We start from the raw sequence: 14,486 nt of genomic DNA, 5'->3' as shown, positions 1-14,486 counted from the left end.
GGGGGTAGAGGGAGCGACAGGGGTAGAGGGCGACAGGGTAGAGGCAGAGGGTAGAGGGACAGGCAGGGGCAGAGGGGGACAGGGGTAGGGTAGGGGGTAGAGGCACAGGGGAGAGGGGCAGAGGGTAGAGGGGACAGGGTAGGGGGTAGAGGGGGCCACAGGGCAGAGGCAGAGGGGGCGACAGGTAGAGGGCTAAGGGCGCAGAGTGGGGGCCACAGGGTAGAGGGGCGACAGGGTAGAGGGCAGGGGGGCACAGGGTAGAGGAGAGGGGGCACAGGGGTAGAGGAGAGGGGGCCACAGGGTAGAGGGGCGACAGGGGTAGAGGGCGACAGGGGTAGGGGCGACAGGGTAGAGGGGCACAGGGTAGAGGCGACAGGGAGTAGAGGGCACAGGGTGAGGGGCAGAGGGTAGAGGGGGCGACAGGGGTAGGGGCAGAGGGGGCCAGGGTAGAGGACAGGGGTAGAGGGTAGAGGGGGGGACAGGGGTAGAGGGGGCAGGGGGTAGAGGGGGACAGGGTAGAGGGGGACAGGGGCAGAGGGGGACAGGGGTAGAGGAGAGAGGGGTAGAGAGGGTAGAGGGCGACAGGGGTAGGGGCGACAGAGGGTAGAGGGTGAGAGGGGAACAGGGGAGAGGGCAGAGGGGACAGGGGTAGGGGTAGAGGGGCGACAGGGTAGAGGGGGACAGGGGTAGAGGGGGACAGGGGGAGAGGGGACAGGGTAGAGGGGGACAGGGTAGGGGGTAGAAGGGCGACAGGGGTAGGGCGACAGAGGTAGAGGGGGCACAGGGGTAGAGGGGTAGAGGGGGGCGACAGGGGTAGAGGGGGGGGCGACAGGGGTAGAGGGGCACAGGGGTAGAGGGGAGCGACAGGGGCAGAGGGTAGAGGGAGAGGGGGGCGACAGGTAGAGGGTTAGAGGGGTAGAGGGGAGGCACAGGGTGAGGGGCGCAGGGTAGAGGGCGACAGGGTAGAGGGGGCACAGGGGTAGAGGGGGCGACAGGGGTAGAGGGGAGCGACAGGGGTAGAGGGCAGAGGGAGAGGGGGGCCGAACAGGGTAGAGGGTAGAGGGGGGCACACAGGTAGAGGGGGTAGAGGGGGTAGAGGGGGGACAGGGGGAGAGGAGAGGCCGACAGGGTAGAGGGGTAGAGGGGCAGGGGTAGGGTAGAGGGTAGAGGGGGCGACAGGGTAGAGTGGCAGAGGGCGCACAGGGTAGAGGGGGACAGAGGGTAGAGGCACAGGGGTAGGGGCACAGGCAGAGGGCGACAGGAGAGGGGAGCGACAGGGGTAGAGGGCGCACAGGGGTAGAGGAGCGACAGGGAGAGGGGGCGACAAGGGTAGAGGGTAGAGGCGACAGAGAGGGAGCCGACAGGGCAGAGAGAGAGAGGAGCCACAGGGGTAGAGGGGAGCGACAGGGGTAGAGGACAGGTGGGGCGACAGGGTAGAGGGGGCACAGGGGCAGAGGCGACAGGGTAGAGGCAGTAGGGTAGAGGGGGCCAGGGTAGAGGGGGCACAGGGGTAGAGGCGACAGGGGTAGAGGGCGAGCAGACGGGAGGGGCGACAGGGTAGGTAGAGGGGGCGACAGGGGTAGAGGGACGACAGGGGTAGAGGGGCGAAGAAGCAGAGGGTGGGCACAGGGTAGAGGGGCGACAGGGGTAGAGGGGGAGGCGACAGGGGAGAGGGCACAGGGGTAGAGGGGGGACAGGGTAGACAGGGGTAGGGCACAGGGGGAGCGACAGGAGAGGGCCACAGGGGTAGAGGGCGACAGGGGCAGAGGGGGCACAGGGGGATAGAGGCACAGGAGAGGGGGACAGAAAGGAGAGGGCGCACAGGGTAGAGGGAGTAGAGGGAGCCACAGGGCTAGAGGGGCCCACAGGGGTAGAGGGAGCACAGGGTAGAGGGGACACAGGGTAGAGGGGGCGACAGGGTAGACAGGGTAGAGGGGGGCACAGGGTAGAGGGCGACAGGGGTAGAGGGGACAGGGGTAGAGGGGGCCACAGGGCAGAGGGGTAGAGGGGGGTAGAGGGCTAGAGCAACTTGTCATTAGGGGACAATATAGGAATTCAGGAAATGTAGGATATTGATGTGGGTCAATTTCAATGTATGAATAGGGGTCATAGAAGCAGGGATTTCTGATGATATCGAAAGGTCCTTCTACCAGTACTCATACGTCAGTGTTTAGGTGCAATTGGGAGGGAAGTATGTTTGTCATGGGTACAGAGTATTTTCAGGCTTATTCAGAACTTCTGTTAGATATCAGGGTTCAGAAACACGGACCAAAGTGGAAGCTCAGTGTAGAATACTCATACTAACCCTACTATTTGTGACGCGCATTGAGTATGTAGTATGCTTGTTGGTCATAGTATGGATATAGTTAGTATGCCAAAAGTTCCCGGATGTCGTACTAAATTCACCAAAATACGAAGCATACAAGCAGTGGACACTATTTCCGTGCTTTTAGGGCCCATAATGCAATTTTTCAGAAAAAGGGGCATGGCTTCACAACGTTTTGAGATTGGAAGAAAATATGCAGCCGAAGTCCAATGAGAGCGGACACAAATTCACTGCTTTAATTAATTTTGACAAAAAGTTAAGAAATGTTCCCAATGTAATGAAGTCAAAGACTTTTCAAATACGTTACGTTGGCTGACAATTTGTTAGCTACGCTATCCTTACGAACTGCATAGCATTACAGCAGTATGTACCGGTATGTTAGCTAGCTACCTAACGTTAGTTGGTTACTAATACATCCAACTTGCTGGGCGGTATATTAACTACCTGCTATCTAACTACCCAACATTTATTACATTTTTTTACATTTTAGTCATTTAGCAGACGCTCTTATCCAGAGCCACCTAATTTTTTTTTATTCATACTGGCCCCCCGTGGGAAACGAACCCACATCCCTTCCGGCCATTCCCTCCCCTACCTTGGACGACGCTGGAACAATTGTGCGCCGCCCATGGGGTCTCCCGGTCGCGGCCGGCTGCGACAGAGCCTGAACTCGAACCAGGATCTCTAGTGGCACAGCTAGCACTGCGATGCAGTGCCTTAGACCACTGCGCCACTCAGGAGTATTATTTAAGTGGTATAGTCATTGTGCGTGTCAATGGACATTGTTAATTCTGGCTATCGAACGCAGATTTACTGATGAATTTACAAACGCTCAACACCCGTCAAATATGGCCGGTGTCAGTAAATGCAGGCAAAAAAATGCGTAATTAAAATTGTCTGGATAACATGAACAGTCTGACCGGCTCTGCTAGGGCGAGTAAAATGGTCAGAGTGAGCTGTTCTCTCAGTTGTGCCTGGAAGTAGCTAGCAAGCTAGCCAACGTTAGCTTGGGTGCTTGACTGCGTTGTGAGGCCAGAACGCTCGGATCAACCCTACTCCTCGGCCAGAGGCTTCGACTGCGTTATGAGCCCAGAACGCTCGGATCAACCCCCTACCCCTCGGCCAGAGAGGGCTTGACTGCCGATTGTGAGCCCAGAACGCTCGGATCAACCCTACTCCTCGGCCAGAGGCTTGACTGCCGTTGTGAGGCCAGAACGCTCTGATCAACCCTACTCCTCGGCCAGAGGCTTGACTGCCGCTGTGAGGCCAGAACGCTCTGATCAACCCTACTCCTTGACCAGAGCGTCCAGTGTGCGCTCCGAGAGCGAAACCCTCAAAATTACGAACGGACATTCTGACAACGCTCTGGATTTACGAACGCCCCAGAGCGCACTCTGGCACTCCAGATTGAATTTACGAACACAGCCGAAATGGTAAAATGTGTAGCTAGTAATTTCTTTATGCTAACAAGCTAGCGAGAGGTTGCATAGCAACAAGTTCCAGTAGACAGGCATTTACAGTATACTAAAATGAACTGATAGTATGAAGCATTTACTCATCATGTAGTATACAGTACGTTAGCATGGGTATTCAAACACAGCTCTATAGTATGTAGCATATACTCATCATGTAGTATACAGTACGTTAGCATGGGTATTCAAACACAGCTCTATAGTATGTAGCATATACTCATCATGTAGTATACAGTACGTTAGCATGGGTATTCAAACACAGCTCTATAGTATGTAGCATATACTCATCATGTAGTATACAGTACGTTAGCATGGGTATTCAAACACAGCTCTATAGTATGTAGCATATACTCATCATGTAGTATACAGTACGTTAGCATGGGTATTCAAACACAGCTCTATAGTATGTAGCATATACTCATCATGTAGTATACAGTACGTTAGCACGGGTATTCAAACACAGCTCTAGACTAAAAGACTAAAGACCCCGTTGAACCATGACTGGTTCACCAGTTTCCCTATTATACAGGCCTTTATGTGCAACCGAGGGCCATAGCCGGCCATTTTGGTGGTATACTCACAGCCGGGTCATGGAGCAGGATGGCTTGACGTCTGGCTGTCTTGGCGTAGGGGTTCAGCTTCATCATGATTCTCAGGTTCTTCAGAGGGTTCTTCTTCAGGACCCGGCGCCTGATCTTCTTGCTGTGAGGAGACCAGACGGGGTCAGTAGGAGGGAAAATCTAGCAACATTGTGTGAACCTTCACGTTGACGAAGTCACACTTAACTATATAGTGCACTACTTTAGACCAGAGCCCAATTGGCCCCAATCGAAAGTAATACACTATATCAGGAAGAGGGCCCCTTGGGATGCAGCCTATTGTAAAGGCTCAGGATTCAGAAACACAGACCTTAAAGTGGAACCTCATGGCTTCATGTCACAATGGAGGATAACCCATAATGCTCTGTACTACAGTACCCATAATGCTCTGTACTACAGTACCCATAATGCTCTGTACTACATAAAGTGAACAGGTCTTACTTTGGTGCACGAAGCGCTTTCTGGATCTCTTCACTCTTCAGAATCCTGCTCAGATCTGTGTTGGTCATCTTGTGCATGGGCAGACTGGAGGAGAGGGACAGTGGTCAGAACACAGAACGACTGGCAGTAACTAAGATTATTATGGTGGTTAGCAGCAGAACATTGGAGCCTTATCAAAACTCAGAACTTCTGGTAGATATCAGGATTCAGAAACACGGACCGAAGTGGAAGCTCATCACTGTAGAAATTAAATAGCTCTCAAATCTGCTACTAACCAACACACTAAACAACGCCAGTCCTTGAGTACCCCCAACACGTTGTAGCCCAAGACAAGCACACCCGATTCAGCTGGTCAAGTAATCAAGCCCTCAAAGACTTGAATCAGGTGAGTTTGTTCGGAGATGCAACAACAAAGTGCTTTTTTGGGGGGTTCTGGAGGACTGATCTGGGGCAACATCACGCCCAACTGGTTGACATTACTAACTAGTTGAAACGACTAACTTAATTTCAACCAGTTTTAACCAACTACGAAGACACGGCCCAATGAGCCTTAGGACCCTATGCACCGGTGGAGATCCGAGGAGACTCGTCTGAGGTCGGAACCGCCGATGTGCCAACCTCTGTTTGTAGCCCAAACCTTTCGGACGCTACCAAACTAAACGGGACCCCACGGTGGAAAGGGGATATTCTCACGAACATAACTGTGTTCTCAGTTTTGCTTTACGAGCCCCACGGGACTCGTCTGAAGGTAACCGGTACCAGATTTTAAAAAAACTAGAAGTATGAAGGTAGTTTTGCCTACCCCCAAAAAAGGGATTAAAAGGTGTTCAAAAATATAAAAACATCTCATCTCCTAGATTTAGGACAGACACTTCAAAAACATGTTTGTGATGTATTTTTTGACTGTACTTTGCCATAAATGTGTTATTCAATGTGTTTATGGGGTTTAGTAGTGAATTCCAAAAATCTATATTTTATCAAATAACTGTTTATACCTAAAAGGGGTCCTAAATCAAACAGTTAACTGATCCATGGTATGGAAATATTAAAACAACTCCACGTCAGCTTAGTACCTACCCCCTCGTCCCCCAACATCTTAGTCTAAATAATTAACTATTTGAATTGATTTATGAAATTAGACAACTGTATGGAAAGTAGATTCTTAATGTTAATTAGTCGGTACAGAATAAAACAACCGTTTGTTATGCCAATTCATTTAAGGTGGTCATATTGTTTTAAACAGAACTGGTAGTTTAACGCCTCAGTAGTAACTCCACGTTGACAGGCTAGATTGGAGTTACCATGTTTCTTTATACCAATCCAATCATCAGATCTCCACAAGAACATAGGGGTCCATTAAGGATCAGGCCCATTAAGGATCGGGCCCATTAAGGATCGGGCCCATTAAGGATCGGGCCCATTAAGGATCGGGCCCATTAAGGATCGGGCCCATTAAGGACCGGGCCCATTAAGGACCGGGCCCACTAAGGACCGGGTCCACTAAGGACCGGGTCCACTAAGGACCGGGTCCATTAAGGACCGGGTCCACTAAGGATCGGGTCCACTAAGGATCGGGTCCACTAAGGATCGGGTCCACTAAGGATCGGGTCCATTAAGGATCGGGCCCATTTAACCCTAGTTTTACTGACTTGTAGTCCACCTTGAGAGAGGCAGATTTGCGCCAGGTTCCATAGAGCTGGTCCAGCTTGCGGAAGGCGGACTCGGTCCAGATACAGAAGCGGCCGACGTGACCACCGGGGGCGAGCCGGAGCAGGTTCAGCTTGTTCACGTTCTGCAGGGTGATGCCTGGTAGATGGATGAGAAGACATTTACATTTGAGTATTGAGTTTTAAAATAGAGAAACTCAAAATCAGTTTCCTACACAGTGGCAACTACAGCCAGACAGTTTCTATTGAAAAGAAACGCATCTACATTTAGGTCATTTAGATTAGCAGATGAATGGCATTCTCCATTATCCCTTTACAGAAAACGTCTATTCATTATCCATGTTTATTTATTTTTCCTATGCAAAAGAAGAAGATACTAATCACCGCTACATGGAGGCAGTGTCTGAAACAGCACCCTATTGCCTTTACTTCTGCCAAAGTAGTGCACTATATAGGGAATAGGGTGCCATGTAGGACACACCAGGGTAGACTAACCAGTACATACCAGGGTAGACTAACCAGTACATACCAGGGTAGACTAACCAGTACATACCAGGGTAGACTAACCAGTACATACCAGGGTAGATTAACCAGTACATACCAGGGTAGACTAACCAGTACATACCAGGGTAGATTAACCAGTACATACCAGGGTAGATTAACCAGTACATACCAGGGTAGATTAACCAGTACATACCAGGGTAGACTAACCAGTACATACCAGGGATGTTTCTGAATGCCTTGGTGACGCCTTGGTCTTGGTTGTAGATGATGCACGGTCCTTTGCGCTGGATACGCCTGCGATTCCTCATCTTACCTTTCCCGGCACGCATTCGCTGGGACGCGTACACCTGCACAGATCCACAATATCACCTTCATTACCTCATCCACTAAGGACACACACTTATACTGTCACGCAATGGCTCACGACTCCCATTAAAATCGGGATTCAGAAACACGGACCTGGAGTGGTACATCACTGCTTCATTTCGCTCATAACAAGACGTCGAAAAGTGAACCTTGACAGTGAGACAGTATTAAGTATAGCTATATTATTAACCTTCTTGATGTCGTTCCAGGCCTTGAGTTTCTTCAGCAGCAGCACAGCCTCCTTGGTCTTCTTGTAACCCTCCACTTTATCATCAACCACCAGGGGAACCTCTGGGATCTCCTCAATCCGGTGTCCTGAATGAGGGGAGGCCATCTAGTTACTGAGATCTATAGCCTTCTAATTGCAGACAGGGATATACACCCCCTGAAGGAGGGGATCAGGAGAACCATTCTAATGCATTATACTACCCTACTACTACTACCAGCTTCATTATACTACCCTACTACCAGCTTCATTATACTACCCTACTACTAGATTATATATTTTACTACTACAGTACCAGCTTCATTATATTACCCTACTACCAGCTTCATTATATAGCAATGTACAGTTTCTCTAGCAATAGCTACATTATATTAATATACAATATCTTATCAGAACTTTTGTTTCGTCAACCCACAGTGCCAGTTATAAGACAGTCGGCAAACCGTCACTGCAGTGTCAGACGCAAATTACACCATCATAACAAGTCATCTTTAATGAATCAACATTTTAAAGGGATAGTTCTGGATTTTGGCCACGAGCCCCTTTACTTCCCCAGAGTCAGATTAACTTGTGGATACCATTTTTACATCAGTGTCCAGTATGAAGGAAATTCTAGGTAGTTTTGTGAGCTAATGCTATCTTGCGTTAGTCCAATGACGGAGTCTACAGGAAGAGACGGAATGCTAGGTGTTCCAATAGAATGCTAGGTGTTCCAATAGAATGCTAGGTGTTCCAATAGAATGCTAGGTGTTCCAATAGAATGCTAGGTGTTCCAATAGAATGCTAGGTGTTCCAATAGACTTCCAGTCATTGCACTAGCGCTATTTAGCACCTTCCTTCAAACTGCACTCATACAAACGGTATCCATGACGATCTGACTCTGGGGAAGTAGATAAAGGGACCCCTTGCCAAAATCCTGAACTCTTTAAGAGCCTGTTGTTTCTTAAATGCATAACAGGTGTCTAGCAAAAGAGATGATTAACTAAAAATTAGAACTCGTATAAGGTTAAATACATATATTTACACTGGTAAGACAGCTGTGCAGTGAGTACATCAGAGGATGGTGGGCGGCGTACCTTTTGACATGACAAGTGCGGGCAGGGCGGAGGCAGCCAGGGCGGAGCAGATGGCGTAACGCTTCTGTGTGGTGTTGATCCTGCGGTGCCAGCGGCGCCATGTCTTGGTGGGGGCGAACATGCGGCCTCCACGACACATCTACAGTCACTTGGGTCAAGGAACTGCTAAACAAGGCAGAAAGATTCAAGCCAGGAAAATCAACATTAAGTGGTCTTTAGTCTAGGGCCAACCTTAATCTGTGTCCCGAAACCGGCCCCTAAATGTGTTCGAGTGCCTTGCTCAGACTCAATGTTCGTCAGCCACTTGTGCCAGCGTACGACATCAGGCATAATGTCACTGTTCACAGTGTAGGACGCCAAATTACACCATCACTGCAAGCCTCCGACTGTCTAGTCAACCTCAGCATGCATTACCACCAGGGCTTTGTTCATTAGGCAACAAACTGATGAACACTCCAAAACAGTGAGGTACCATTTGTACTTATCCAATGAGAAACTTGTATTCCCTCTACAAAATGTTCAGTTACAATGACACATAATGAACACCACCCCGGCAGCACATTTGTACCCGTTACAGACATCGTAAAATTAATAGGAAATGTTTCATTTTGTCTGTTAGAGAAGGATACATTTCCGAAAGCTCCCTGACCAGAGCGGTGGGTACCACCTCCCCTCACACGGGGAATACGGGCCACGGCCCGGCCTGTACCCCAGGACTCAGCGCTGGTCTGGTGACCTGGAACCCAGAGAACACACAGAACGCATTAGAACCTATCCTGTATACTTTACCCTTGTCAACAGGCCGCTATAGGTTTTATGGTACAGATGAAAGCCATTCAGAACTTCTACTATAATCACTGCTCTCAGAAACACGGACCGAAGTGTCAACTCATCAGTAAAGCTTGTCATCTGTCTCCAAAAAAGCAATGTTTATTTGACTGAATACATGTTGAAACAATCACTCACCGGCCAGTTTGCTGACAGCATAGGGCTGACGGTTGTTCTTGCGCATGTTGGTGTGCACAAAGTTGACAATGTCAGGGCGGATGGGAGCCTTGAACACGGCAGGCATGACGACATTTTTGCCTGAACTCTCTCCTTTTTCGGAGTATATCGAGATTAACGGCCGGGCACAAGCCTGAGGAAGACAAAAAGGTCAGGGATAGGTTATCCTGCAATAGGTTACAATGTACCTAATCGCATGTAGATAGTTAACCAACAGTCTACATCTGAAACGTTAAACGTCAGCCAACATAGCTAGTTAGCCATCTTGCTCAGACTCAGTTGTCGTCATTCACTTGCGCCAGCATATGACCGTAGGCATCGGTCGACTGATCGCAAAGTAGGACGCAAATTACACCATCATAGCAAGTAAATGTAGTTTAGTTCTGAAATATATTCAATGTAAAATAACGACCAATTCGCAGTATTCCTTGGCTAGCTTATTTGCAGCTATGTTAGTAGGTAGCATGCAAAAACGGATAATGTGTCAGCTTTGGATGTGTTATATGTTGGTAGCTAGCTGGTGTCAGCAAATGTCTACCTGAACTATGGTTTACTAAGTAAATACTCACAACAGTTACATGAGGAAAGGTATACTGGTTTACGAATCTCACGTATAATTGAGAAAACCCGGCTATATGGCCTGTGTTATTGCAAAGGAAAGAACACGTGACTTGGCTAAAACAGTGCCCATCCAAAATGGCGCCTCGTGTCAACTTCGTTCAGATTCGACATGGAATAAAGTTAAATGGTTTTACCTTGTAGAGATTTTGGCGAGACAAGCGTTTGGTTTTGGAATGTACATTGCTCGCGAACGTTGACGTCAAATGGTAAATGCAACTGAAACCAAGTTAGCCAGGATTCTCACCATTTTGATATTTTTGTTTCGGCTCCCAGGGAACCTCGCTCTTCACTCAATGGCGGCCACAGGAGAAAAGGAAGTTGGTACTACAACTCACACGATATATGCTTCCGACAACGTCATACTTCCGGCAACTTAAACTTTCAATAAATGCAATACTATAGAGGTATATTTTTTCTATTCTAAATCAATATATTTAACCTTCTATAAATATCGATACTGAAATACTATACAACGGCGAAAACAACTTTCATAAATGGGACTATCTAGGTCTCTACTGCGCAGTACAGCGGAGGAAACAAGGGTGGTGACCGGACTACTTTCGTGATCATTATTTATTTTTCATAAATAAATGTAGCTACCGCATGTGCCAAAATACTTATTTTGTCTTACAAGTGAAATATGAATTGATCAAAAATAAAAAAATAAATTGTATTTTCAAATGTTTGGCTAGCTTGTTAGCTGGCTAGTTTGCTAACGTTACTTATCTGACTATTTTCAATCTTTGCCTGTTATTGTTTTGTGCAGCTAATGTTAGCTTAGTTAGTTAGCTAACGTTTACTAGCTACAGACAGATGTATCTAGTTAGCAAGCTAGCTAAATAATCAATTGACTTTGGGGGGGTGAATAGTTATGCACGCCCATGGGACCACACAGCCGTCATACCACTCAGGAAAGAGACGCGTTCTGTCTCCTAGAGATGAACATACTTTGGTGCGAAAAGTGCAAATCAATCCCAGAACAACAGCAAAGGACCTTGTGAAGATGCTGGAGGAAACGGTACAAAAGTATCTATATCCACAGTAAAACGAGTCCTATATCGACATAACCTGAAAGGCCGCTCAGCAAGGAAGAAGCCACTGCTCCAAAACCGCCATAAAAAAGCCAGACTACGGTTTGCAACTGCACATGGGGACAAAGATCGTACTTTTTTGAGAAATGTCCTCTGGTCTGATGTAACAAAAATAGAACTGTTTGGCCATAATGACCATCGTTATGTTTGGAGGAAAAAGGCAGTGGCAGCATCATGCTATGGGGGTGCTTTGCTGCAGGAGGGACTGGTGCACTTCACAAAATAGATGGCATCACGAGGAAGGAAAATGATATGGATATATTGAAGCAACATCTCAAGACATCAGTCAGGAAGTTAAAGCTTGGTCGCAAATGGGTCTTCCAAATGGACAATGACCCCAAGCATACTTCCAAAGTTGTGGCAAAATGGCTTAAGGACAACAAAGTCAATGTATTGGCGTGGCCATCACAAAGCCCTGACCTCAATCCTATAGAACATTTGTGGGCAGAACTGAAAAAGCGTTTTTCAGCAAGGAGGCCTACAAACCTGACTCAGTTACACCAGCTCTGTCAGGAGGAATAGGCCAAAATTCACCCAACTTATTGTGGGAAGCTTGTGGAAGGCTACCCGAAACATTTGACCCAAGTTAAATAATTTAAAGGCAATGCTACCAAATACTAATTGAGTGTATGTACATTTCTGTCACGGTCGTTCATGAACGGGTCAGACCAAGGCGCAGCGTGATATGCATACATGTTTATTTGACTATTAAACACAACGACGAAACGTGAAGTCCAACGCAACATACCTTACACGGAACAAGATCCCACAACCCACTAGTGCCAATAGGCTGCCTAAGTATGGTTCCCAATCAGAGACAATGAGCGACAGCTGCCTCTGATTGGGAACCACACCGGCCAACATAGACCTAGACGTACTAGATCTAAACCTTGAAAATACAACATAGAACATCACAACATAGAAAGTCACACCCTGACTCAACAAATAAGAGTCCCCACAGTCAGGGCGTGACCATTTCTAACCCACTGGGAATGTGATGAAAGAAATAAAAGCTGAAAGAAATAATTATCTCTACTATTATTCTGACATTTCACATTCTTAAAATAAAGTGGTTATCCTAACTGACCTAAGAAAATGTCAGGAATTGTGAAAAACTGCATTTAAATGTATTTGGCTAAGGTGTTTGTAAACTTCCGACTTCAACTCTACAACACCCCTTATGGCAGATTCAGGTTCCTGAGATTACCGTTTGGCATTGCCTCAGCTCCTGAAGTTTATCACAAAACCATACATCTGATCTACGAACACATTGAGGGCATGGACACGTCGATGGATGACATTATTGTATGGGGGATGTCGAAAGCAGAGCACGACGCTAGACTGAAAAAAGTGCTGGAAGCAACAAGGAAAGCAAACTTGAAACTGATCAGAGATACATTTTGTTGGAGACATCATCAGCAGTGTAGGCATCAGACCTGAGCTGAGAAAAATATCTGCTGTGGATAACATTCCAAAACCAAAGCGCAAAACGTCCAGATGTTTAAATGGATGGTCAACTACATGGGAAAATTACTACCCAACCTCTCAGAGAAGATTGCTCCGCTGAGAAGACTGACAGAAAAGAAAATAGAATGGGAATGGAATCATGAACATGAGACTGCATGGAACAACTTGAAAAAAACAGCTGACAGAAGAACCAGTCTGGAGGTTTTACGACCCAGCGAGACCATCGGATGCATCACAGAGTGGACTGTTCTGTTGCAGAAATACGTCAACAACTGGCAACCAGTGGCAACCAGTGGCAACCAGTGGCAACCAGTGGCATATGCATCTCGTTCAATGACCGACCCTGAGACCTGATCTGCTCAAATTCAAAGGGAGCTGCTCACCATAACATATGCTGGTGAGAGATTGCCTCAGTTTGTGTCAGGACAAGTGATGAGCGTTGAAACGGATCACAAAACACTGATTCCGCTGTTTCAAAAGCCACTGAAGGACTGTCCGCTGAGAGTCCAAAGAACGATGAGCAAACTACAATGCTCTGAATGTCGCATGCACACCAAGAAAAGATGATGTGCACAGCAGACCCTCTTTCTAGAGCTGTGGACCCGAAGGCAAGCACCACAGCAGATGAAGAAGTGAGAGCATACGTGGACATGATCACAACAGCATTGCCAGTCGCAGATGGAAGATGGAAATCATACGGACTGAGACAGAAAAAGACACAACACTGACAAACCTGAAGGAAACAGTCATCAATGAATGGCCTAACATAAAACAAGCCTGCTCACAAGACATAACTGAATACTGGAACTGCAGAGCTGAGCTGACAGCACTCACATGGTCTACAAAGGAAGCAAAATAGTAATTCTGAAAAGTCTGAGGAAGGAAATATTTAATAAAGATTCATGTGCACCTAGGAACCAATAAGTGTAAGAAGAGAGCATGTAAAGTAATGTATTGGCCCAGAATGAACCAAGATGTGACAGAGAAAGTACCAAACTGTACTACATGTCTGAAATACCAAGCAAGCAACCCTGCAGAGCCATTAAAGCTCCACCCTGCACCTGAGAGACCAGACCAAAAGGTAGGAACTGACCTTTTCACATGTAATGGAATGGATTACCTTGTTGACACAGACTCCTACTTCCTGTATCCAGAGGTATGTAGGCTGAACACCACTACCTCAGATGCTGTGATAACCTGCCTAAACTCCAACCTGGGGACAACGTGAGGGACAAGAAACCTGCCTGAACTCCAACCTGGGGACAATGTGAGGGACAAATCAAACACATGGACACAGAAAGGAACAGTGATCCCTGAAGTACAGCCAAGGTCATACAACATACAAACAGAAGATGGCGCTGTTCTACGGAGAAACCGTTGGGTTCTTCTAAAAAACAGACACTGTTGAAGAAGCTCTGGCAGCAGCCCAGCATGAAGAACAAACCAGCAGAAGATCCACACGGCAGTGGAAGACTTATTGAGAGTTGTTAGGGACTCTAAGGACAATTACAACAGTTGAGAGTAAATTACTAATGTGGTATTTTCTCTAGTGGTCCTACTAAGCATATAGTTAATAAAATTTTTGGTAACACTTTTGAAATGATGTTTACAATTCATTTTGTTAT

General features: G+C 47.2%; 1 protein-coding gene and 5 non-coding genes across 6 annotated transcripts; all 6 read right to left on the bottom strand.

The window, feature by feature from the left end:
• Positions 1 to 4,379: 4,379 nt before the first annotated feature.
• On the bottom strand, positions 4,380 to 10,650 carry LOC123487111 (60S ribosomal protein L4-B-like; the record flags this gene model as incomplete). Its single annotated transcript, XM_045218253.1, is given in 9 exon segments — positions 4,380 to 4,500; positions 4,839 to 4,922; positions 6,488 to 6,644; positions 7,227 to 7,356; positions 7,566 to 7,690; positions 8,678 to 8,816; positions 9,307 to 9,413; positions 9,644 to 9,815; positions 10,548 to 10,650. Coding segments are annotated over 9 exon segments (1,038 nt in total), but the record flags the coding sequence as incomplete, so codon positions are not given.
• LOC123487113 lies at positions 5,015 to 5,082 on the bottom strand. Its single transcript, XR_006659617.1, has one exon. It is a non-coding gene; the product is annotated as a small nucleolar RNA SNORD18 (small nucleolar RNA).
• On the bottom strand, positions 7,988 to 8,084 carry LOC123487116. Its single transcript, XR_006659620.1, has one exon. It is a non-coding gene; the product is annotated as a small nucleolar RNA SNORD16 (small nucleolar RNA).
• LOC123487115 lies at positions 8,955 to 9,054 on the bottom strand. Its single transcript, XR_006659619.1, has one exon. It is a non-coding gene; the product is annotated as a small nucleolar RNA SNORD16 (small nucleolar RNA).
• Positions 9,510 to 9,578, bottom strand: LOC123487112. Its single transcript, XR_006659616.1, has one exon. It is a non-coding gene; the product is annotated as a small nucleolar RNA SNORD18 (small nucleolar RNA).
• On the bottom strand, positions 9,949 to 10,047 carry LOC123487114. Its single transcript, XR_006659618.1, has one exon. It is a non-coding gene; the product is annotated as a small nucleolar RNA SNORD16 (small nucleolar RNA).
• Positions 10,651 to 14,486: the final 3,836 nt, after the last annotated feature.

Source organism: Coregonus clupeaformis, unplaced genomic scaffold (assembly GCF_020615455.1).
Source record: "Coregonus clupeaformis isolate EN_2021a unplaced genomic scaffold, ASM2061545v1 scaf1466, whole genome shotgun sequence".
NCBI classification, from domain to species: domain Eukaryota; kingdom Metazoa; phylum Chordata; class Actinopteri; order Salmoniformes; family Salmonidae; genus Coregonus; species Coregonus clupeaformis.
The sequence above is the reverse complement of the archived record's forward strand: the minus strand, read 5'-3'. Positions and strand labels throughout refer to the sequence as shown.